The following is a 22929-nucleotide window of genomic DNA, read 5'->3' on the forward strand; positions in this document are numbered from 1 at the left end:
TCGATCAGAGGAGTCCTCATCGAGTCAGCGAACTTCCAGCCACAGCCAATCAGACGTCAGATCAGGCGTGAGCAACACCTCAGACGACTTGTCACCCATCATCGAGGAGGAGGAGAAGGAGGAGGAGGAGGAAGAGGAGGAGAGCAGCGGTCATGCCGGGGAAGGAAAGCAGGATGAAGAAGAGGGCTGTTTGGAAAATGAGACGGCGGATTGAGATGCGGACGAGGCCCTCGTCTGCCCCCCCGTCTCGTTCTGTGAACCTCTAAGTAAGATCTCTGTGAGAGCGTCTGGAGTCGGGGGTGAGATCTTCACCTGAGTGAGATTCATCACTGTAATATTTCTCTCTTTTTCTTGTTTGCTGTGATTTACGTCCGCTGGGGTTGAAGTCGTCAGCGTGTCCTCCGCTGGCCTCGGGGCGCTCCGTCTCTCTCTGTGTTTTCAATCCGCCCCACTCGTCTTCTTTTATCACAGCACTGGTTACGATGGAGTAATCGACTGGTTTCTGTCTCCTGAGCCGACTCGGCTCCTTTTTCCTTTTGTGCAAACTCCTCTTCCAGCTGCTTGTTGCTCAGAGATTATCTTGTTATTCACCGACCTCCTCTTTGTTGCTCCTTCGTGTTTGATCAAGCTTTTTTCATCCGTCTATTATTCTCCCCTCCGCTTCTTCTGATACCTGTTGTTGTCTGCGGTGGGGGGGGATTCTTCATCATGCAATATATCTTTTTTTCTATTCTAATAGAATGGAAAATGTGAGGTAATGTGCGATAGCAGGTCAGTTACTGTCACTTCATCCTTTATCTTCTTCCGAACACAGCAGTGTTTTCTCTGACCCATGTTATAAAGATAATATAAAGTTTACTCCTTTAAGCATTTCCCTTATTTTCGGTGATGCTGAAATTCAGCACCACGTGATCCCCAGATATATTCTGAGTTGCCTCCACAGTAGAGATCAGGACTAAACACTGCTGCACGTCACTCTGTGTGTTGTGTAGTGTGTCTGTTTGCAGTGTGAGTGAACGTTTTACCATCATTAGGAAGCAAAAATATCCGGAATACATCAAACAACTGATTAAAACCAAACCTACCAGAATAAAAAGCATGTAAACACACATCAGTGTAATGAGAAGCACCTGAGATGACAGATAACATTGTGAGAACATTTTGGTTTAGGACCTGTACTGCAGCCAGCCACCAGGGGGCAATCAAAACACTTTGGCTTCACTTTTGACGTCCACCTTTATATAAACTCATAATAACTGTTTGGTGGATTGCACGGCCTCTACAGCTTCTGATCTCTTAGCAGCACTGATCATGTTTCTCTAAACACTTCAACAGTTTCACCTCATATATTATTTGTGTGTGTTTCCAGCACGGCTGCAGAAAACATCGGATCAAGCTGGTGACGGATCGGGAGTATGAGACCAGCTCCACCGGCGAGGACAGCCTGCCCGAACCCCAACGCAGCCGCTTGTCCTCCACCGTCAACAGCCACGCTAACGTGAACGGCAGCGTCTACATGGCCCAGAACGGCTCCATCATCCGCACCCGGCGCTCGGTCAACGCCACGCCGCCCACGCACCCGCACGCCACCACCAACAACAACCTCAAACTCGCCTCCCCCGTCTTCAGCACACGGCTGGCCAAGCACTTTAAAAAACTGGACAAAATGGCCGCCACGTTGGAGGAGCAAGTGCCCCTGAACAACCCGAGGACAGCAGCCGACGGGGGGTGCAACACGCTGCGCACCTTCCAGAGCTCGGGGGGGGCCGCGTCCGCCACGGCCACTTCCTCTTTGTCCAACGCTGACCACCACAAAACAGTGAACGTGTTCAACACCCGACAATCCAGCGTCTCTCTGGGCTCGACCGGCGCCAGCACCACGGGCCCTGAGAGCGCCGAGTCCAAGTCCAACCTGCTCAAAGCGGCGCAGGGCGGCGCCGAGCAGCAGCCTCCGAGCACAGCGGAGACGGGCGAGTTGAGGGAGGGAGAGAGAGAGTCGAGAGTGGACGTCGAGGACGAGGACGACGGGCCGGTCATGAGGGAGCTGCTGGAGTGCCCGAGCGACCGGACACAGTCGGACGAGGAGGAGCTGTGGATGGGCCCGTGGAACAACCTCCACATCCCCATGACCAAACTCTGACTGACACTGTGCTCGCTGCTTCTCGCCAAGATCATCTCAGCGTTCAGATTCCATCTCTGCTGATTAGTTGTGGAACTAACGGGTTTGCTCCAATCCAGGTTGAAGGAATCCAGGCGATTGATTTTTTCGTCAAATAAAAGAAATAAAAGTAACTCGGCATCTAATTGGTTATTTGTCTCAGTCGTCCAATCAGAGCATCCCCTCGAGCCCAACTGACCTCAGAGCTGAAGAAAACCTTTGTGACCCAGAATGAGAAAACTTGTTATATTTCTACTTTGCTAAGAGATACATGGAGAAAGGAACTCGAGGAAACAGTCTGTGAACTCTAACGGCCCTTTAAGCGACTGGTGGCTCTTTGTGGAACTGCAGCCGTTTCATTCGCGGCTGCTGTCTGCGACTCATCTTGGATTTGCCTGAAACTTTTCATTGACACATGACGTCTTGTATTGTTCAAACTTGCCTTTTTATCTTTGTCAAGTTGCTTGGTAAATTAATCCAAATAAAATAAAAAAAACTATTTCATCCAGTAAAATGTGGTGTTTGGTTAAATTGGCTCCGAGTCGGTGTCTGTTCTCTAGAATTAATTTGACAGATGTTGATTTTCCCGATAACTTCAAACTTCTCATCTTTATTCTTGACAATTTCACAAAATACAAAATATCCTCTGATTTAGTTTTACTATATTTTCAACATTGAGGCTTTTTACTTGACATTTAAACCTTTTTATGAAATACAAAAAAAATTCTATTGCTTTAGTGTCAAATTTCAAATTTACTCTTTGTTCTTGACATTTCAACTTTTATCCCAAAATTCAAGATCAATCTTCCTCTTAATTAATTTTACTTTAGTGTCGAGATTTCAACTTTATCCTCCACATTACAGCTCTATTCATGAAATACAAATATCTCCATTTGATAAAATGTTATTTGTGTACATTTTGATGTTTTGTAATCTTGTGGAAATAGTCCTGATCCTAAAACGCTTCTGCACAGATGCTGTTGAATAAAGAATAATTCACTTTTCATTTCCCTCTCAACACAACACAAAGTTCCTCCCAGTAAAAGTGTGTGTGTGTGTTAGGGGGGGGGGGGGGGGACTTCTGAAACTATGAGACACTTTCCTGTGAACTGTTTGAGCTGAAGTTTGAAAGAAGTCGCACCATTAAGCTGCAGAATTACCAGGTTTTAAAAGTCTCACATTTAATTTGATGGCTGCATAATTCGTCATTAGGGAACTCAGCAGAGGGAGCCGCCCGGTGGCGACACCAGAGCGCTCGCTCCTTATCACCTGGAATTAGCCGACTGTACCGGAGAGCGGTATTTTAAACAGCTCCTGGAAGAGAGGGCACGTCTGAGCCGCCGTTATTGATTCAAACAAATGGGCCGGCTACGTCAGCGACTCCTGAGTCCACTGTGCTTCTCAGGAGGAGGCAGCTTCAACCCCGGCTCATTAATTCATGCCACGGACACAAAGGACTTGATTAGTGGCCTGAAAGCTATTCAAAGGTACATTTCACCCCAATAAAAGAAGCTTCATTTGGCTCGTGCTCATTCAACAGGAAGTGTACTGACAGGTTGAACTAAGCGTGGACTCGCTGGGAAACTTTTCCTTTCTTCTTTTCTTTTGTTGGAGCTCATGGTGTCATTCAAAGCTGCAGAGAAACCACGAGAAATTCTCTAATCATCAGGTACCAGCGTTTATACTGAGCATGAGGACGAGCAGATGAATGACTCCAGCTCCAGTCTCTTTATAAAGCACCTGGATGTAGTCGATTATTATGTTTCTTGTGAAGACATCTTCTCAGGAACGCCTTGAGATAATTTCAGATTTGGTAAAAACATTCACTTTGATCAACAGACTAGTTTTCAGTGGTCAAAGATCAAAGTCATGGAGGCTTCAGATAGCAAATTGTTTGCTTTGTGAACGTAATATCTCTGTCACGCCTCAAGGAAATCATTTCACATTCGGTACAAACATTAACTTAGAATCCAGCATTAAATGATTTGATTTTGGTGGCCAAAGGTCAAATGTCAAGGTCACGTTGGCATCAAAAAGCTAATTATTTGCCTTGTGTACGCTGTATCTCAAACGCTTTGAGGGAATGTCTTCAAATTTGATACAACCATTCACTTGGACTTAAATATGCACTGATTAGATCTTGGTGCCTGTAGGTCTAAAGTCAAGGACACGGTGACTGGAACATCTGGCACAATTCCCTCGGACTCAGAGATCTAATGGAAATATCACATTTGCGCACATATATGAACAATCACATTACAAACTCACACAGTGATAAACAAGACAGTTACCTATTTGTGTTTTTATTATGATCCTGGTACACAACAAATCCACCGACTATAATCCATTGAAAAATTCAAGTAAATAGACAAATGTTCACGTGACAGCCCCATCACAGCGTGGACAGTGGATATTAGAGGGTATAGGTCACATGTCCTGGAAACAACAGAGTGCTAACACACGTCATATTCAGTGGATATACAGAATACACCCAAATCATCAAGGCATGACCTAAAGGCGTAAAGGGATGCTGCTGTGTACTGCAGTCTACCATGCCAGACACAAGAATACTGCACTGAATATTTTACACATTAAGTCAAATATTGCTTAATATTTATATTACATTTCTAAATACATTTTAGTCAAATTAGGGCAGTGGAGAGTTTATCCTCTCTCGGACTGAAATAAATAAAAAAAAAACTGCTTACAGGAAATTATACATAAACAACAACAACAACAACAGAGAAATGCCAACCAGGGCTTCACATTCAAATAAATAACATCCAACACACACACACACGTGTCTCAGGTTCAACACGTTAAGAACATGTTACATTCAGAAAATGAGGTCTACAGGTTAGAGGGGAGGGAAACAGAACGTGAGGATGGGATGAAGCAGAGGAATCAGACATGTGACAGAAAACATCCCTTCCTGTTCGAAGTCATCGTGGACTTCACACGCGTGTACAGACACATCACTGGTTAGTTCTAGATAATCACCAGTTTCTATAGTACAATCTTTTTGTTGTGCATTAGGACATTTCTACATGTTTTCTTCCTGATAACAGTGACGACAGAATCTGATCTCACTTCAGTTCCGTTCAGGGCTCGTCCTGCTGCCTCGGGACCAGCAGGGAAATCTTTGTGCGTGAGTTTTGTCAGATTCGACTCGTTCAAAGAACCGAGTCGGGATCAGGAATAAAGAATTAGAGTTAAAACACATCAGTGACGTCAAGACGATAAAACCTTCAAGAGTTGAAGTGACAGAACTTCACTATTGCACTAAAATTCTAACGTGACTCGGCACTGAGCAAAGACAAATAAAGCTAAGAAGCACAGAAAGTCCAATTCGTTTCCATCCTCATGGACTGTGGCCACATTTCTGCCAATAAAATAAAAGTCCCACATTTCAAATTCTATTTCCTGCATTTTAAATAGCTGAGTTGTTTACTACCTGGAGGTTTGAGAAGGTTTTAAATGAATGAAACATTTTTGGAATGGGTGAGAAATAAAGGAGGAAATTGACGAAAGCACAACACATTCTGATCGAGGTGTTGCTTTTAGCAAGTTTGAGTTACACAACTCACAAGAAATTCGTTTTTCAGAGTTAATTTGAGAATCATGTGAGAGTTGTCAGTGTAGTAGAGTAGCTGTGGAAATGCCATATTAATCTAGTCAGGCCTTCTCCTCCTGTCCACATTTGACTTTGAATGTAAAGTGTTAGTTTCTTCGGAAGATCTGAACTAAGACGCATGAGAAACAGAGGAAAGGTCTTTAGAAAAAACACACATTTTAAAATATGGACATTTTACAAGTCAAAACAGAACAAATTGGGAAAAGTGGCCCCAAATAAATCAAGTTTTACAACAGTTTCAAAGAAAACTGAAATGAACAGTGAGTAAAAAATGAGCTCTACAATCATCATCTATGACAAATCGATCAGTATTAGTGATCTATAAAGATGCTGCGAGCTGAATCAAGAACAGGACATCTGGGCCGATGGAGATCAATTCAATTCAAATCATTGTGTTGAGGGGAAGTTTGGGCTCAGACGAGTTAATCAGATAAAGATTAATTAAAGAAAAAAACTGCCCAAATATCTACTTGTGCCTTCAAAATGAATTTCACAACTGGCCCCAAAAAAAGGAATAAATACAATGATGAAGACTAAATAAAAAAAAAAAAATCATAACAATCATGTGTCTGTCAAAAAGTAACACTGAAGAAAAACAGCAAGAGGAAAACGAAATGTGCAAAATGCTGTTTGCAGAAGAAAAGGTTGCGTTTCTCTAAAAATCAGCTTGAGATGTTTTTCCTCAAAGTCTTTGAAAGTATCGAACCTCATTGAACAAATAGTAATTATCATAATTTATTGTGTATTTTGAATTTTTCTATTTCGTTGAAAAGTTAGAATGAAGGTGCCAACCCTCGTATACCGTATTTCACCGTCCTTGTTACACGAAGCATTTCTATATAAAAAAAGTTGTTTTCTTAATTTTTTCTATTACTTAGTTCTGATGCTAAGACGATAAGAAGTTTGTTGAAATAACGTGGACGTGACGGTGGCACTAAAGTTCAAAGACCTTCGTCAGAGAAACAGCCAGAAAATGAGCAAAAGTTCAAGGCAGCGTTTTTTACATTTTGAGGAAACGCAGAAGAAAAACTTTACCAACAACTGTGATTAAAAGTTGATCCACAGTTTCCTCTGCACAAGTGAACCGTGCACATCCACACTGCCTTACAGAAAATATGCTGCGATGCATTGTGGGCCGGAGACGGTCACGTCGCTGAGTATCTGAATAAACATGAGAACATCTCGCTCGGCTGCGTCCTCCTGTGAGCGATGGGAGTCTGCACCGCCCCGTCCCAGTACAGTACAGTACTGGGAAACTGGAACAGTAAGAAAGGAATCGAACAAGCCAGCTTGTCGGACTCCTTCACGACTTCCTTTCATCCCTCAGCAGATCTCCCTCCATCTGCCGGGTGCTTTCTTTCAGGGGAAGCCAGGAACATAAAATATAAACTAATATAGAGGTTTTATTCCTCTGATTACAAACCGCAGCCCTTTGAGGAAAACAGACCATTCAATAGAATTCTCCCTGAATCAACTCCTTCAACCCAGAGGCCGTTTGGACTTTGTGTCCTGTGCTGTCTTTTTTGGGGGGAGATGGAAAATAAAAGGCTCTTCAGAAAGCAAACTGAGGGAAGTCAAATTCCTCCCGTTCATTTCAGAATCATGCACCCCCGATACGGCTCCAACACGAGCAGCTGCTACTCTGGTTCGTAGGAAATCCATTCGCACAAATAAAGTCTCAGAGACTTCGTGTTTGGACGACAAAATAAGATATAGATTTTCTCACTTTGGTGTTTTCACACTTAAATACCTGCACTGGGTTTTTTGTATTTGTCTTCCCCGAGCAGAGAAGTAAGTGGATTTCATTTAATGACTCCCACCATCCTTTACTTCCTGGGGCTGTTGTTGTTCAAACGTCTTCATGAATACGTATGAGGGCCTTGAGTCAGGGCTCCTCAGCGGCCACGGACAGGGAAGGTAAACCCGACACGTTGTGTTGTAATAACGCACAACATGCATTTCAATGTCGTCCAAACTAAAAGATATCTCAGAGAAGCTATTTGCACAAACGGCTTTTCAGCTCCTGGACTCCAAACATGCAGCCGCACAACAAGCAATAATACCAAGATGAGCCAGAGCCTCTCCGCCCCCCCCCCCACGACGCCACAAACTCCTCTCCATCGTCCAACCAATCAAAGTGGCTGCTCAGCCGCAGCCTGACCCGTCACCGGGGCACGGCTCAAACCCCGTCCCCCGAGAGGCCGAGTCCGACTCACCGGAACCACTGCCTCTCCTGCAAAAGGGAGGGGGGGGGGTGAAATCTCCAAGTTTAGAAGTGTCTCTCTCTCGCTCTGGACTTCATTTGTGGATCTTCCAGTTCCTGAGGAGGTGAAGCTTCCAGACGAGGGGGGTCAGGGTCGAGGCTGGCAGATGAATAGGTGGGAACTGCCCCCTGAAGGAGGAGGAGGAGGACTGCAGGAACCTCCCGGCCCCCACCCGGCCCTCGGCCACCCACGCCCTCAGACCTGCAGCTGCAGACATGTACCCTGCAGGGGACAAGTCACATTCAGATCCAAAACAACAGCAACAACAAAAACAACAACAACGGGTTTAAAGACTCAGGAGACAAGTCCAACCTTTTCAAAGTGAAACCATCTGTTCTACAAAGGGATCAAATGTTTCTGATGGGTAAATATTGAAATATGACAGTGGACAGTTCTTTGAATTGTTAATTATTCATATTAGACTTTAAAGCCAATTGAAAAATATTGGATTTCATTTGAAATTCAGGTCACTCTTGTTCTGAGTCTTTCCTCTTGACATTTCAAATGATTGAATTATTCAAACTCACATATCAAATGGTGCTAACGGCCATTTAGCCTCGTACGACCCTTTTTATTATTATTATCCTATTTGAAATGAATTCACTTCAAAGTCCTTTAACGTGGTTTGTTCAAATGGAGCGAGTTCCTTTTCTTCTGTGAGACAGAAGTTCAGCTCTGGATGCTTCTGAATAATTAACGACACTAAACAACCTCTGGTGAAGTGTGATGGTTTCCAGTGTTTCTCGTCAACTTCTACTGAACCAGTTTGTTTGGGTGTAATTAGGAGCTTCTCCTCTGAAGCTCCAGCTCGTCACTGGGAAAGAAAAGTGTTCGTCCGACTTTGAAACATGTTAACTTTAATTTGAAAATCCGGATTAATTTGTCAAATACCAATTGGAGTATTTTATCTTTGTTGTTACAAATTGAAGTATTTCTAATTTTCTTTTTTCAGTTTCCTTTTGATTTAACACCCACTTCTTAACTTCAGCACCATCAGGTTTGGACTAAACCTGAATATCTGACAGCACATGAACCGAGGATCTTTGTGTTACATCACACACAAACAGTGGGGTTATTTCACCAACACGGAGGACACACAATGTTAAAGATATTAAAACTTCAAATTCGAAATATGTGACGGAACAGCTGCAAAATGGACCAAAATCCATTCTACACTAAATCCTACTTGCAAAATTAGTATTTTTATCCTTGAAAACACAAAGTTGTATTCAGCTGCTTTTAGTTTGTGTGTTGAATTATTCTCTTAGTTAGATGTTAGAGACAACTTAGTGTAGGTACCTCTGTTGCCTTCCCATGCACAGACAGCAGGCAGAGTGTGAGCCTCACTCCTGGAGCTCGGTCAGAGCCACACAGCATGCAGCTCTATCATCCTTACTCTGGGCCGGGCCGTCCACTGCGCTGCCCGTGGTCATGCTGCGGCTGCGGCTGGTCAGCTTCTTCAGCTCGCTGGCGAAGGACATGACTTTCTTCTTGTCCTCCCGAGACACCTGGAAGAGACGCACTCGTGTTACTGACGTAGAACAAACTGAAATGTGTCCGGAGGTTTCTCAAGAATTCAGAGAGATGCAGGTTTTGGTAAATCTTTGGGTCGTGTGACCTTTTTTCTGTAAACTTATTTTCCCCACCCATTCTCTTATAAAAAAAACAGATGTTTAAAAAAATACTAAATCTTTATTCTTATGAACAAGTTCAAATTTCATATATTTCAAGTTCACAGTGAAAAAGGCTTTAGGCGTAGAAAAGCGTAATAAACGAACAAAATAAACACAAGACAGACACACAACTAATAAAAACATGATCAGGATGCACAGACAGAACATCACACTACACAATAAATCACCAATACAAAGCAGGGGCGCACAACAAACAGTTACACACGAGGGAAGCAGCGACAGGATAAAAAGCACAAACACAATAAATATCACACAACACAGAAACAGCCTTTGTACGAGCACATACAGAGTTCGTTTGAGTTTGACAGCAGCTCATGTGTTTTTCAAGGAAGCCATGCAGAAAACAAAGAGTCATTAAAACCCAGCCGCCACGTTCTGAGCTACCTGCTCCTTGAGCTTAAGAATGAAGCGTCCCGCTCCGCGCCAGCGACTCTGCGCCTGGAAGACGCACTCGTGATCCAGCAGCACGCGCTGCAGCGGCTTGGAGGCCGAGGACTTCTTAGAGCTCACGTCCTTGGTCACCTCCTCCATCAGGACGTAGTCACACGGGTTGGGGTTGGAGACGATGCTGTAGGAATACTTGGCCTTCGACAGAGACTGAGCAAGAGACGGGAAAAAAGAAGAGGAATCTTAAGTTACTTTCTTCTGCACTGGCAAACTTGTGTGATTTACGTGTCCTCAAACCAGATGGAGTAACTTTGAGGTCAAATGAATGTCCTCACCTGCTGGATGATGTCCTGAGCGGTGCTGTAGCGCGGGGCCTTGATCACAGTGTGCGGCTGTTCTGGAGAAACTTCATGAACCTGAACAAAGAACATGTCTTCCTCTCCTGCGCCTCCTCCTCCTCCTCCTTCTCTGCTCCCCACAGTCACCTCCTCCTCTCCGTCCAGCACCGTGTTCAGCTCGTTCAAGTTCTGTGGGAGGAAATCAAAATGAAACAGCAACGATATATGGATTAATTGCACAAGAAGACCACCAGGGGGAGACAGAGACTGCATAATGGAGCCCAGTCTGCGGCATTAATTGGGTTAATTTAGTTTTATGTTGGATTCAACAATAGTAATTGGGATAATAGATGAAGTTAATGAGAGGACATTTAGATTAAACTGTTCTAATTCATTCAACAGATAAAAACAACAGAACACATTCATATTTTACCACTTTTCCAAAGACACAGTTGCTGAATATGTTATTTCTAAGAGAATAATAGACTTTGCACAGACCTCCTCTCTGGTTTTGAGGTAGATCCTCCCCACGTATCCGTCCTCCGTGCTCCAGCTGGAGACCAGTCGGACCACCTCCTCCTCCGGAGCCAGGGGGCGCTGCTGGGCACAGCGCTTCACCTCACTGCGCTCCTTCAACAGAGGGGCCCGCTCCTCACACAGGAAGTAATCGGACGGATTCCCAGAGGATGCCACAACCTGTTGGGAAAGTGAGAAGAAAAACTTAACACTCTGAAGTTTGGACACTCTCCATTAATATTCTGAAAAGGAAGATGCAGGGGAAAATGAGCCCAGGAGAGAATTCAGCAGGAAAATGTGACGAATAGGAAAATGTGACGAATAGCAAATCTCCTGAGGGGGTTAGAAATCCATCTGGGAGATTCTACGCTCACATTATTCAAGCATCATGAATCTTTATCTCCCAGTTACTGACCGTGTCCAGCAGCTGCTTGGCGGTGGTCTGCTCGGTGACACAGAACACGGTGAAGGGCTCCGGACCAGGAGCTCCGTGCACCGTCACCCGGTGCGGCTGGGACGCATGTTTCTCCTCCGAGCTGAACAGCTGTGCAGGGAGCAGGAGAATCTCAGGTTAATGAGAAACACACAGTCATGATGGCTCTGCTTCATTAGACACTTTTCTCCTTAGAGAGCAAATCAAAAGTGATCAAATAAAAGCAGGATTTCATTTTGAGTCCTCATCATATAAAAACATGAATCAGTCTGTGACGTTCAATGGTCTTACCAGGGATGAGGGAGTGGCGCCCCCTGTTGGCCCCTCCTCTATCCTGCGGCTGTAGATGAGTAAGCCGGAAACCTCAAGTTGCTCGTTGTGCTGTGTCCTCAACTGGACGTGTCTATAACCTGAAACACACACACAACAAATAAACATTCCACTCTTTAGGAAATCCTGAAAACGCACAGGATTATTGCCTTTTTGTGTTATCACCTCCACTAGGGAAGTAGTGTTATCCTCCATGTTTATTAAAATAAATTAGCATATTAAGGAAAACTATCAAACACACACACATGCTTTAAACTTCATTAATGTCCTGAGGATCATAATAATTAATACAAACAGTCTCTATTGCAATCTACAGCTCAGATCTGTTCTTCCACCTGAGACTGGTACCTGGTTTGAGGGCTTTCAGGGGCAGGGTCCTCTGAGCCGTGGTCTGGGAGCTGTTGTTCTCCACCACAGCGACGCGCAGGAAGCACATGTCCTCAAAGTGCACGGTGAACTGGAAGTGCTCGCTCCACATGGGGTTGAGCGTGTTGCGGTGGATGGGTTTGGTGCGGAAGTGGCAGCTGTCCACGGGCATGCCCAGGACGTCCACCTCGATGCAGGGGCTGCCGGCGCTGTTCCCGGGACACACGTTCTGACCAGAGACAATCTGGAGGACAAGAGGGAAGAGACGTGATGAGCAAATAATCCAAAAATGTCAAGTGTGATAAAACACTTGCAGTTGATATTATTTTTTACATAAGCCCTGGTTTTCAAATCAGACTTATTTTCAGTTCTTTTAATGAAAAAAGACCTGAAGCCAAAGTCACTCTGACCTGGCAACACACACACACACAGACATGCACACGCACACAGACACACACACAGACATGCACACGCATACAGACACACACACACACACACAGACACAGACACACACACCCCGTAACCCAATTAGGTTCAATAAAATTCAGGCTTTAATTTCATATTTTCAAACAAGGAGCATGAGAATGAGACAAAGTGATGAAAACCACAGACAAGAGAAATAAAGTGGAGCCGGGGGACGGAGACTTTTTATGAGGTCCTGTTCTCATCTACTGGTAAATAGAATTAACTGGGTTCATGACTGTCAAATAGTGAAAAACACATAAAGATCAGTTCAAAATAAAACTGTCCAAACACACGTTAATGGGCCGAAGGTCTGTGCAGTCGCTGATGGTAGAAGGAGGAACGATAGAAACAGACCAGAGAAAGATTTCAGAGCTTAAAGCAAAGCTAAGCAACTTTTTAACCTTAAAATAGAACCTTCAAAATAAGCCTGATGGTTTGTTGACTTACTACATGTCTGTTCTTCCTCGATGTAACTTCACTGATTGGGTTCGATCTCCTGTGTGAAGTGTGGGACTGAGTAATGCTGAATTTTAGATCATTTAAAAAGAGTTAAAAACCAGCGTTTATCTCCAATATTCAGCAAGGAAACTATGAAGAGTTTGTTGTATTTGTTACAGATATTTGTCAATGTGTATTTTTTAGTGATTGACAAGCTTTGTTGTTTCTCTACATGAAAATTAAAGGTCCAGTGTGTAAGATTTATTGGCACAAATTGAGTATAAAATAACCCTAGTGATGTTTTCACTAGTGTGTTTCATCTAAATTGGACAAATTGTTGATTTCTTTGCGCTAGAATGGGTCCTTTATATTTAGAAACTTTATATTTACATCAGAAGCTGCAACACGCAACATTACCACTAGAGGTCACTAAATTCTACACACTGAACCTTTAATCGCTCGGACACAGAGCCCAACAGAATTAACGTGTAGCTGCAGAGGGCGCTGTTGCACCGTATAAATGAAAATACAAACTGATGTAGAATATTCTGAATACTTAAAAATGTATGATCTAATCTAATGAGCAATTATTTCAAAAAGAGTAGAACCAGCATTGGAAAAATGATTTGCAAAAGCACAAAGCTGAGTCCATATTCCTAGTAGGAAAACTAATATGCAGCACTTCTGAAATCCCACCTGACAGTTTAAAAGAGGTGAGTAGGAATATTATTGAATTTGCGGGGAAACCGAAAAGAGCGGATTGAAAAGGAGTGAGGGTGAAGTGCAGAGAGAAACCTCTCAAGGAGGAAGCCATCAAAGTGATTGATCGTCCGCTCGGCTCCGTGCATCATTTGAACTCACGGTGAGGGAATAGACCGCCGGGCTCATCTTCTCCACGTCTCTATCCATCGGACAGAACTGCTGATAGAGCAAACAGCTGCGGTCCCACAGCACCGCCGGCTTCAGGACATAGCCACAGCCGCCGTTGGCCTCGAACAGCGCTGTGTTCAACTGCATGGGCAGATCTGTGAGAGGGGGGGGGGGGGGAGGGAGACAGGGTCATGAAATCAATCTAGCTTTTAATTGTAGCCTGTAAACCTCAACTCCACAGCACCAGCATCAGCAAAGAAGACAACAGAGATAAAGATAATCGTGGAGGATAATATTGTTTCTATGGTTTGATTGTTGAAATCTTTAAAATCGTTTGTTTTTGGTTGTAGATGAATCAGACAAAAAAAAAACATGTCAGCGTCTTCATGCTCAAAACTGGTTGATCGTGTTTTGTGTTTTGGAAATAAAAAACCTGACGGGATGATTTGAGAAGTGGAGACAGATGGATAAAAACAAAGGGATGACGGAAGAAGAAGAGAAGAACAGGGAAGGGAGTGCACGTGGATCAAAAGGGAACGAGAGAGGAGAGATTTTTTTGAAAGAAAATAAGTTAATCTGTCTGAGTTCAGACGGCGAACACAGAAGAGAGGCGAGAGAGGTAGAGAGAAAAGAGAAAAGAACAGAGAGGAGAAAGAGAAACAGACAGGAAGAGGATTAACAAGAAAACTAGATTAAAAAAAGAAGAGCGCTTGGGGATGAATAATTCCCTAAAGAGGAAACAAATCATTTTATCTGTCACTTTTTAAGATATATCCAGAACTCCTCGTGTGTCGTCACCAAATTTAATCTAAAGTTGTGGAAAGTTGGCTCCAGTAGAGTTAAAGCATTTCTCCCGATTCTGAGGTAAAAATATAACATTATCGTGTCGAGTTGAGAACGTTCCTCATTCATCATTTCTTCTTTATCTCCCACTTGTGACTCTTTGGGATCATGGACTCTGAATAAAGACGAACGACACATCTCCACGTCCTCTCGCTATCGAGAAATGAAGCTGACATTGCAGCCACCCACTAGAGGGCGATCAAGAGGTGTCACTTTTGATGTTTTCAAAGATGTTTTCTGGTGAGTGACCACTAAAAGTCCTGTGACCCTCACCGTCGGTCTGGTAGTTGAGCGCCACCAGCTGGATGCCGTGCAGCCAGAAGAGCAGCGGGTTGGGGTTGGTGGAGTCGATCCTGGTGGCAGCGGGGTACGTCCGGAGCAGCTGGCACGCCGTGTGGTGGATCAGCTTCTGGGAGTAGCGCCGGTATAGGCGCTTGGCGGCGTTCTCGTTGACGGAGGAGACGTGGTAGCACTTGGGCGTGCGGATGATGGCGCTGAGGGAGGTGGGGGGGTTGAGGGTGGGCGACGTCTGCTGATGCTCCTCCCAGCTGAGCCGGTCAGCGCCACCTGGAGGCAGGAGAGGGGACAGTTAGAGGTCTTTAAAGCCTAGTTGGATGGATGTCCCTGTTTAAGTGGGAGTTTTGCTTTCTTCTACTGTTTTCATCCATATTCAAATTCACATCCACCCACTCCTCCTCAGTCACATTTACATTTTCACACTAAGACACAGCCAGCCCCCCCCCCCCCCCCCCCCCCGGCCCTGCCTACCTTTCCCAGGGGTGCGGCTCTGGGCCGTGACCTCCCCCGTTATGCCGCAGCGAGCCGGAGCGGTGCCAAATATGGACTTCCTGCTCTTCCCCCGGTCCTTCCCTCTGCCGGAGCCGGCCGGAGACAGCGTGGACAGGCCTGGTTTCCCACACGACAGGAAAACAGAGGAGAGAGAGAGAGAGAAAGTAAATAATGAAACGCAGACACGATGAAGACTCAACAATGATGATGATGACGATCAGTTTCCTTTTTACTTCCAAGATGTTTTGCAAAATGCATAAATCCTTTTCCTCTAAAAGCTGACACTTCATCTTAAAGAGGATTTTGCTCTTTTGTCCTACAGGCGTCATTTAAGCATGTTTGCAAATAAAAGTATTTTATCGTTTTGAAAATATTCCAAACATTATCTAGGGTTAACTTATGTCCATTATATTAATACAAATCTATTTATGATAAACCGATGCATGTAACACAGTCAAATATGTTTCATTCCTCCAAGGTTTGACCGAATATTTGAAATGCCAAGTATTCTTAAGATGATATATTTCGTTTTATAACAGGCGCGTCCATCTGGAAGCACTGCAGACAACACACAGCAGCGCCCTGTCTGCCTGAACTGGGCCTGTTGCCCTGGCTTCTCTCTCAAGATCTCAGGTCCCTGGAAACAGTAAACAAATAAAATACTGGTGGAAACAAGGGGCGGGTTTATGAGGGCAGATGTCACGTAAAGCAAAGAGGAGACGGGCGGAGGAGAGGACACTCGAGGGAGGACAGAGGAGATAAGAGGTGGATATTTAGAAGACAAAAGAGAAATATTTGTGATGAAGATAAATGGCGGCAGGGAGTGGACATAGCTCCCAATAAGAGGAAATCAAGAGGAATTTTATGAGGCTACAGAGTCAAACATCCTGAACTGTTGAGCAGTTTAATATTCTCATTTTAACCACTTTCATCGTTGACATGTCTGCTTGAGAAAGTGGGGGCTCACTAGCGACCACAAAAAGGGAACCATGTGTTTCCCATGGGGAGAAAGAGGTTGGTCATCCTGGTGGGTGTCCTGTGTGGGAGAGGAACCCAGTGGAACACGAGGATATTGAATGTCATCAAGCAACAAAAAAAAAAACATGGGGAAAAGTTTGACCTCTTGAATATAACATGGGAGCGGGTGAGGCTACATGTATTCTACGTTTTACTTGGTTTTCTAACTCAAGTGATATCCAGATTGGCCGAAAAACTGCTCGTCTCCTACTCATAAAGGCTTGTGTATAATTCTAAAATTAAAAGTTTCACTGCACAACAGCTGTCCATGGGTGCAAACGTACAGTTGACTTCCTGTTAGAGTGGAGCAGGGCCGACAAGAGGAGATCATGCAGAAGATAGGATGTACAAAGCAGAAGAGGAGAGGTTGGGAGATGGAGTAAATGAAATCCACGTAGGTGAGAAGGAAGCCAGGGAGCAGACGGTAACAATCAGCGATGAGGAGTGTGAGCAGGGACAGGACTCTGTTTAACAATGAGACAGAATGATTCTATTTCTCTCTACCCGGGAATTTCACAGCCTGGCAGTAGATGACGAGGTCGGACAGCTCCTGGGCGATCTGTCGACTCTCCTTCTTGTTCTGAGGAAGGTAGAACTCCTCCCCCAGCTCCATGTCAAACACCTACAGGAGCAGGGAGACACAGGACAAGAGGAACGCTGTTAATGTTTTAACCAGAGGAGACAGGGAGGTGCTCCTGGAGCAGGAGGTGAGAGAGAGGAGAGAGGAGAGGAGAGAGGAAAGAGGAGAGAGGAGAGAAGAGAGAGGAGAGAGGAAAGAGGAAAGAGGAAAGAGGAAAGAGGAGAGAGGTAAGAGGAGAGAGGGGAGAGGTAAGAGGAGAGAGGAGAGAGGAGAGAGGAGAGAGGGGAGAGGAGAGAGGAGAGGGGAGAGAGGAGAGAGGAGAGAAAGGAGAGGAGAGAGGAGAGAGGAGAGAGGAAAGAGGAGAGAGGAGAGAAGAGAGAGGAGAGAGGAAAGAGGAAAGAGGAGAGAGGAAAGAGGAAAGAGGAGAGAGGTAAGAGGAAAGAGGGGAGAGGTAAGAGGAGAGAGGAAAGAGGAGAGAGGAAAGAGGAAAGAGGAGAGAGGAGAGAGGGGAGAGGAGAGAAAGTAGAGGAGGGTGGAGAGAGGAGAGAGGAGAGAGGAAAGAGGAGAGAGGAGAGAAGAGAGAGGAGAGAGGAAGGAGGAAAGAGGAAAGAGGAGAGAGGAAAGAGGAAAGAGGAAAGAGGAGAGAGGTAAGAGGAGAGAGGGGAGAGGTAAGAGTAAAGAGGAAAGAGGAGAGAGGGAGCAAAGCCTCAGTGGCAGATTATAACTAATATTATTCTTTTACATCACTGAACTCAATCTGAACATGTTTCTTTTCATCTTGAACCATTTACAGAAGATATTCAAACTGTGGTTCCTGTACCTTTCCTTTGCTCTGCGTGGTGCTGTCAGTCTTCTTCATCCTCTTTGGGATTTCATCAACAGGCTGCTCCTCTTTGTCTGCTGGGCTCTTCCCCTCGGGCTTGTCATCCAGGATGTTATCTGTGATACAGACACAACAACAAATTCATTTTGATAGAAGAGGGGGGAGGTTGTTGTTTTCTGAGGGCGCACAGGTTATTGTTATTTTATTGTTATGTTGATTAATCGAGTGTTGAAAACAAAACAGCCGAAAATGCCGCACAAACTAATTTAACCGCACGATTGTGAACAGAAGGAAAAATATTTTAATATTTTCATGTGCAATCATATTAAAACAAATGTCTCATAAACGTAACCCCTGCACACTATCTCCAACCCTTATTAAAACTTTTAATTGGTGTTGTAGTTGCTCTCGATTTAATGTGAGGTCATTAGTAAGACGTATAGAAGCATCTGGGAAATGTTTCTTTTTAAAATATTATTTCAAGAGAGGAACCGGGTCTCTCTTGTTACTTTAATGAGGTCAAAGGTCGAGCACAGCTTAAAGGGATGTTTGCACGTCGAGTTTAGTGTTCTGCTCAATTATATTATAAAGTTGCAGGAAACATTTTAGTGTGTTTGTTAGAATAGTTCTCAACTTCTCAACTTCTTCTATGAGAAGACTTTTATTTTGTAACCCTAGATCACCTCTATCTGATCTGGTCTGAAATGGAAGGAAATCTTTGCGAACGTGGGAACAATCAGAGATTAATTATAACGGAACGAGCATCAGCAGTGATCCGCGACTTTACTCACAGAGCTCGTGATCACGTTCCTGCAAAACAAAATCCCCCCCCCCCCCCCCAGGACTTTACTGCTACTCAGGGAAAAACGTCTATTAACTGTAAACAGGAGCGAGAAGTAGGGAGTTCTGTCCTTTTGCCTCCAGTCCTCCTACACATCCATCGCAGCCAAAAGCACAAACAGAAACGCATCAGCTTTTCTTCTATTCATACACACAACTCTGTTTGAATCCTGACGTGTGGAATCTCTTCCTCAGAAAAGGGTTTAACAGCAGAGATGACCCCGGCTGTCGGGGCTGCAGACAGTAGCCAGAGGAGTGAGCTGGAGCCGACTGGAGGCGGACGAGGGACGGACGCCGGCAAGTTTAGAAGTCAAGTGTTTGTGGAGGGTGGAGGACGGCGAGGTGGAGACAGTCAGGGAGCAGGACGTCTTGATGTCTGACTGGTTGGTTAATGTTTGACTGAAGGAGGGTTTGCTCAAGGGCGGCTGCAGCAGCATCAACAGGAGCAGGCTATGAGTTTGAGATGTTTCTAAAGGTCCATGACCGGTGAGGTCTTCTGACAGGGGGACAAGCAGAGCGATGAGGAGGGAGCGGGGCTGGGACCGGGACAGGGTAGTTTCCCCCCCGATGTGTTTTTTAGCATGGGGGCAGCGCAGGGCCTGAGAAACCAGATGGCTTTGTTTTGTTTCCCTGATGAGCCCGGTCAGCCACCAGCGAGGTCACAGACAACTACAGTACGGGGGGGTGAGGCGTTTGTGGGAGACATAGAGAACAGGCACACATTGTGTTGTGATTGGAATGTATGAAATGTTTTTCTATAGGCACGCATCTTTCGTGTATTTTAAAGGTCAATCAATATAGTGTAGCAGTACATACTCTGCCAAAGTGAACCTGGTGCTAGTCCTCGTTTAGTTTTGACTGAACTTTTAAGAACCAGTTTGCGTTTACTCGGGCAAGAGCCCCTTCATTACGTCACTGTCTCTGTCTCTGTTTACATCAACAATGGCCGACCACAGCGTCTCTATTGAAGTGCTGCTCCTGTTCTGAAAACCTCCACCGGCGTTCAAACATGACAGATTCAAAGAATTTGTACTGGTTGTTTCAGTTTCTTCAGATCCTCTCCTGCTGCTGCCATCCATCTCTGTACATAGAGAGAGATGGATCAGCTGAGACTCGGGCCTTTCCGCTGTCACAACAAGAACAAATGCTTTGAGATTATGGTGCTGGGCTCATAACAGATTTCTCATCCATGACTAAGCACTGATGAATCCAGAGCAACGGAAGGAATCGAACCCCAACACAACCGGACAAACACGGAGACAAAACACAAGCGCACATCGCAGTAGCTACATAAAGACAACACTCTGGTTACACTGTCAGGACGATGTGAGGCGATTTGATTTCACAAAGTACGATGGATCACTTCCACGGACACACACGGCACAAGAGGAGCTGCTGCAGCGAGGCAGGAGGAGGTCGGTTGCTTATCGCACGGCTGCAGTTACATAAAGGCGATAAAGCATGTGCACATCATAACAAACACTCCCCGTGTCTCTGACTTTCCATTGTTAGCAATCCAGCAGTGATAAATATGATGGATGGCCCCATAAGTCATTATGAATTAAAGGGATAACAGAGGAGAACTTCACTTCTCTGCTGTTGTTTAAATGTCTGAAGAACACACATGATTGTGTTTATCTTGCTAAACACAGGACTTAGCATATTGATTAAATGAGGTTATTATTTTTAAGATTGAGAGCCATCATATTTTAAGAGCCATCAAACAACACAACCTCCTCAACATTTTCTTTTTGCTATCAAATGGATTAAATTTAAATTTTGGATTAAAAATTGACTTATTTAAGGTTTTTATCATTTTCTGCATATGAAACGATTTGTAATATCTCAGTCTTGATAGCAAACAGCACCTGATTCTGTCCATTCACACAGCAGGGAGCCAGCAGCTCATACAGGTACAGACAAGAGTCGGCTCACAGCAGCGATGCAGATCAGTAGCAAACATCCACACACCAGTGTTTCCTCTTTTATTATCCTGCAGCGGTAGAAAACTACAGCAAACGGACAGTAATACACTTTAAAAAATCCGAATGTCAATGTAAAGTAATCATAATACACTATAGATTATATATTTAGTTAGTGACCATCTACTACCACTGCAAAACGAAGTTAGAGGGAAACACTGGTACTGGGGGAAGCGCATCCGAGCTGTGCATTTACCTTCCAGGCCATAGGAGGCAGTAGAGGCTGTGAGGACATCAGCTAAGTGGGATCGGGTTAAAGGGGGAAAGATAAAATAGGAGGGGGAGTGAAAACATGAATAGAGACTCGTGGTGGAAAAAAAAAGAAAAAAGAGAAACAATCAAAACTAACAGAAGATGAATCAAGATAAGAGTGTGCATATGATCGATATGACCCCGTTAGTTCAGTGTCATGTTGATTTTGATGTGAAATTAAAAATGTGGCGCTGTTACGAATCCAGTTACCTTCGTCCTTACCATCTGATAGAGACTCATAGTCGTAGTCGTACTCGTCTTCTTCCTCTTCCTCCTCCTCGTTGGCGTGGCTCCCAGGTGATGTGACCCCCGGGGAGCCGTTGCTGGCCTGAGCCTGCATGTGGGCGAGCTGGTGAGCCTGAGGAAAGGAAAGATGTTTGAGATAAACTAATATTCACAAAGATCTATTGATTACCTGACAATATGCAGTGTCTTATCTGCTGACTGTCTATAGAGTGTGTGTATGTGTGTGTGTGTGTGCTGAAGTAAACAAAATAATGTGATGAGGTTTACATTTGAGCTCGTTAACATCCATTATTAATGAGTGACAGCACTCTGACGAACGTACTAAATACTCTATGTACTCGTGCATCCTGAAAGCACCATTATAGGACATCAAATATGAATTATGTACAAGTTCATATACTTGTGGTTGTGGACCACAGACTGTACTTAAAGATGGACGGCATAATGGCTCCCCAAAAGTGAGGCCAAAGCGTCTTGATCGCTCCCCTGGTGGCTGGCTGCGGTATAGGTCATAAATCTTGCCTCTCCGTGTTAGTGGATAGGACATGGAGCAAAATTAATAAGTCATAATACACGTCAAATACTTTTTTCTCAAAGATTCTGACATTTTAGGGAGTTGTTATTTGTTCAAATGTTAAATGTCCTGTAAGTTTGGCTTTGATTAGATATTTGATGCTTTCCTGGTAGTGGGAGGACGTGTAGCCGTTGCATGCGTGGAAACAAATTGTCTCTCCTCTCTTCACCTTCTGTTTGAGGATGTCCACCGGGGCCTGGTGGGCTTTCAGCTTCTTGTTCTTCAGGAGGATCCTCCCCCGCAGCTGCAGCGGCGACGGCAGGTGAGGGTCGTCGCTGAAGTCGCTCTCGAAGAGGAAGCGCGTCACCAGACGTTCCCCGAACACCGTCTTGTGGGACAGGACGGAGACAAGTGAGAGGACAAGTCTGCTGAAGGGTTCCACAGCAAGTAGAACAAAATGAAAGTGCTTTTTATCAACAGAAAACAACATAAAAAAAGAAATAAACAAGCCCTCGGTTGACATAAGCTGCCCGCAGGCATCAAGCTGTCTGAACATGAAAGACTTGTCTTTATCAAGCCACTCAGAAGCCGGTCTCCGGGGAGGACGGATGAATTGCTGGGAAGTTTTCTAAGATGAAAGCACCATGATATTCTGTGATGTATCTGCCCGGTGCCCAGATATGTGCGGCCTTGAGTACACAACTCAAAAGACAAGTTGTTGTAGACTTTAAGATAAAAAAAAAAGAAAGCGAGCGTCTGACTGGACGTCTGCCAGCGTCAATGCCCGGAGCAGCTGAGAGAATCTGGTCAAGAAACGAGAACATAAACGTAGTTCTACTCTCGCTCAAGGAGACAGAAGCATTTTCCTGGTTTCATTTGTGTAGATTTTGTGTTAAAATGCTCAAAGGCGATTTCCATCTTTATCTCATTAGTGGCTTTAGGTGTTAATGTGAACATGGATGGTTGGTTTTCTCTTCACAGCTGTTTTTAGACTTAATTGATAGTTCACCAAAACATTAAAATTCTCTTAAATCTTGTGGGTTTTCCAAGTTGGCCTCTTCATCTTCTACGTGTCCGGCTCCTCTTTGTCACCCTGAGATATTTGTCTTCTTCCAGGTTTGTGTCCATCGTGTTTTAGAATCATCTGACC

General features: G+C 44.5%; 2 protein-coding genes across 2 annotated transcripts in view; one reads left to right on the plus strand and one right to left on the minus strand.

The window, feature by feature from the left end:
• The window catches only part of LOC128427254 (protocadherin-15), a 99322-nt gene extending 96594 nt beyond the window's left edge, over window positions 1–2728 (plus strand). Inside the window, exon 37 of the mRNA XM_053414345.1 lies at window positions 1370–2728. Within this exon, the coding sequence (XP_053270320.1) occupies window positions 1370–2140 (771 nt within the window). The 3' untranslated portion in view covers window positions 2141–2728. The remainder of the gene's footprint in view (window positions 1–1369) is intronic.
• A 1717-nt stretch (window positions 2729–4445) lies between these two features.
• Window positions 4446–22929, minus strand: part of plce1 (phospholipase C, epsilon 1) — a 71059-nt gene continuing 52575 nt past the window's right edge. Inside the window, exons 30-45 of the mRNA XM_053413415.1 lie at window positions 22009–22167; window positions 21242–21377; window positions 20964–21005; window positions 17943–18061; window positions 17047–17164; window positions 15505–15642; window positions 15010–15303; window positions 13885–14048; window positions 12103–12364; window positions 11716–11834; window positions 11407–11535; window positions 10974–11171; window positions 10473–10664; window positions 10135–10347; window positions 9453–9564; window positions 4446–8278 (exon numbers count right to left, since the gene is read on the minus strand). Coding sequence (XP_053269390.1) covers window positions 8091–8278; window positions 9453–9564; window positions 10135–10347; window positions 10473–10664; window positions 10974–11171; window positions 11407–11535; window positions 11716–11834; window positions 12103–12364; window positions 13885–14048; window positions 15010–15303; window positions 15505–15642; window positions 17047–17164; window positions 17943–18061; window positions 20964–21005; window positions 21242–21377; window positions 22009–22167 — 2583 coding nt within the window. The 3' untranslated portion in view covers window positions 4446–8090. The remainder of the gene's footprint in view (window positions 8279–9452; window positions 9565–10134; window positions 10348–10472; window positions 10665–10973; window positions 11172–11406; window positions 11536–11715; window positions 11835–12102; window positions 12365–13884; window positions 14049–15009; window positions 15304–15504; window positions 15643–17046; window positions 17165–17942; window positions 18062–20963; window positions 21006–21241; window positions 21378–22008; window positions 22168–22929) is intronic.

Source organism: Pleuronectes platessa, chromosome 21 (assembly GCF_947347685.1).
Source record: "Pleuronectes platessa chromosome 21, fPlePla1.1, whole genome shotgun sequence".
NCBI lineage: Eukaryota > Metazoa > Chordata > Actinopteri > Pleuronectiformes > Pleuronectidae > Pleuronectes > Pleuronectes platessa.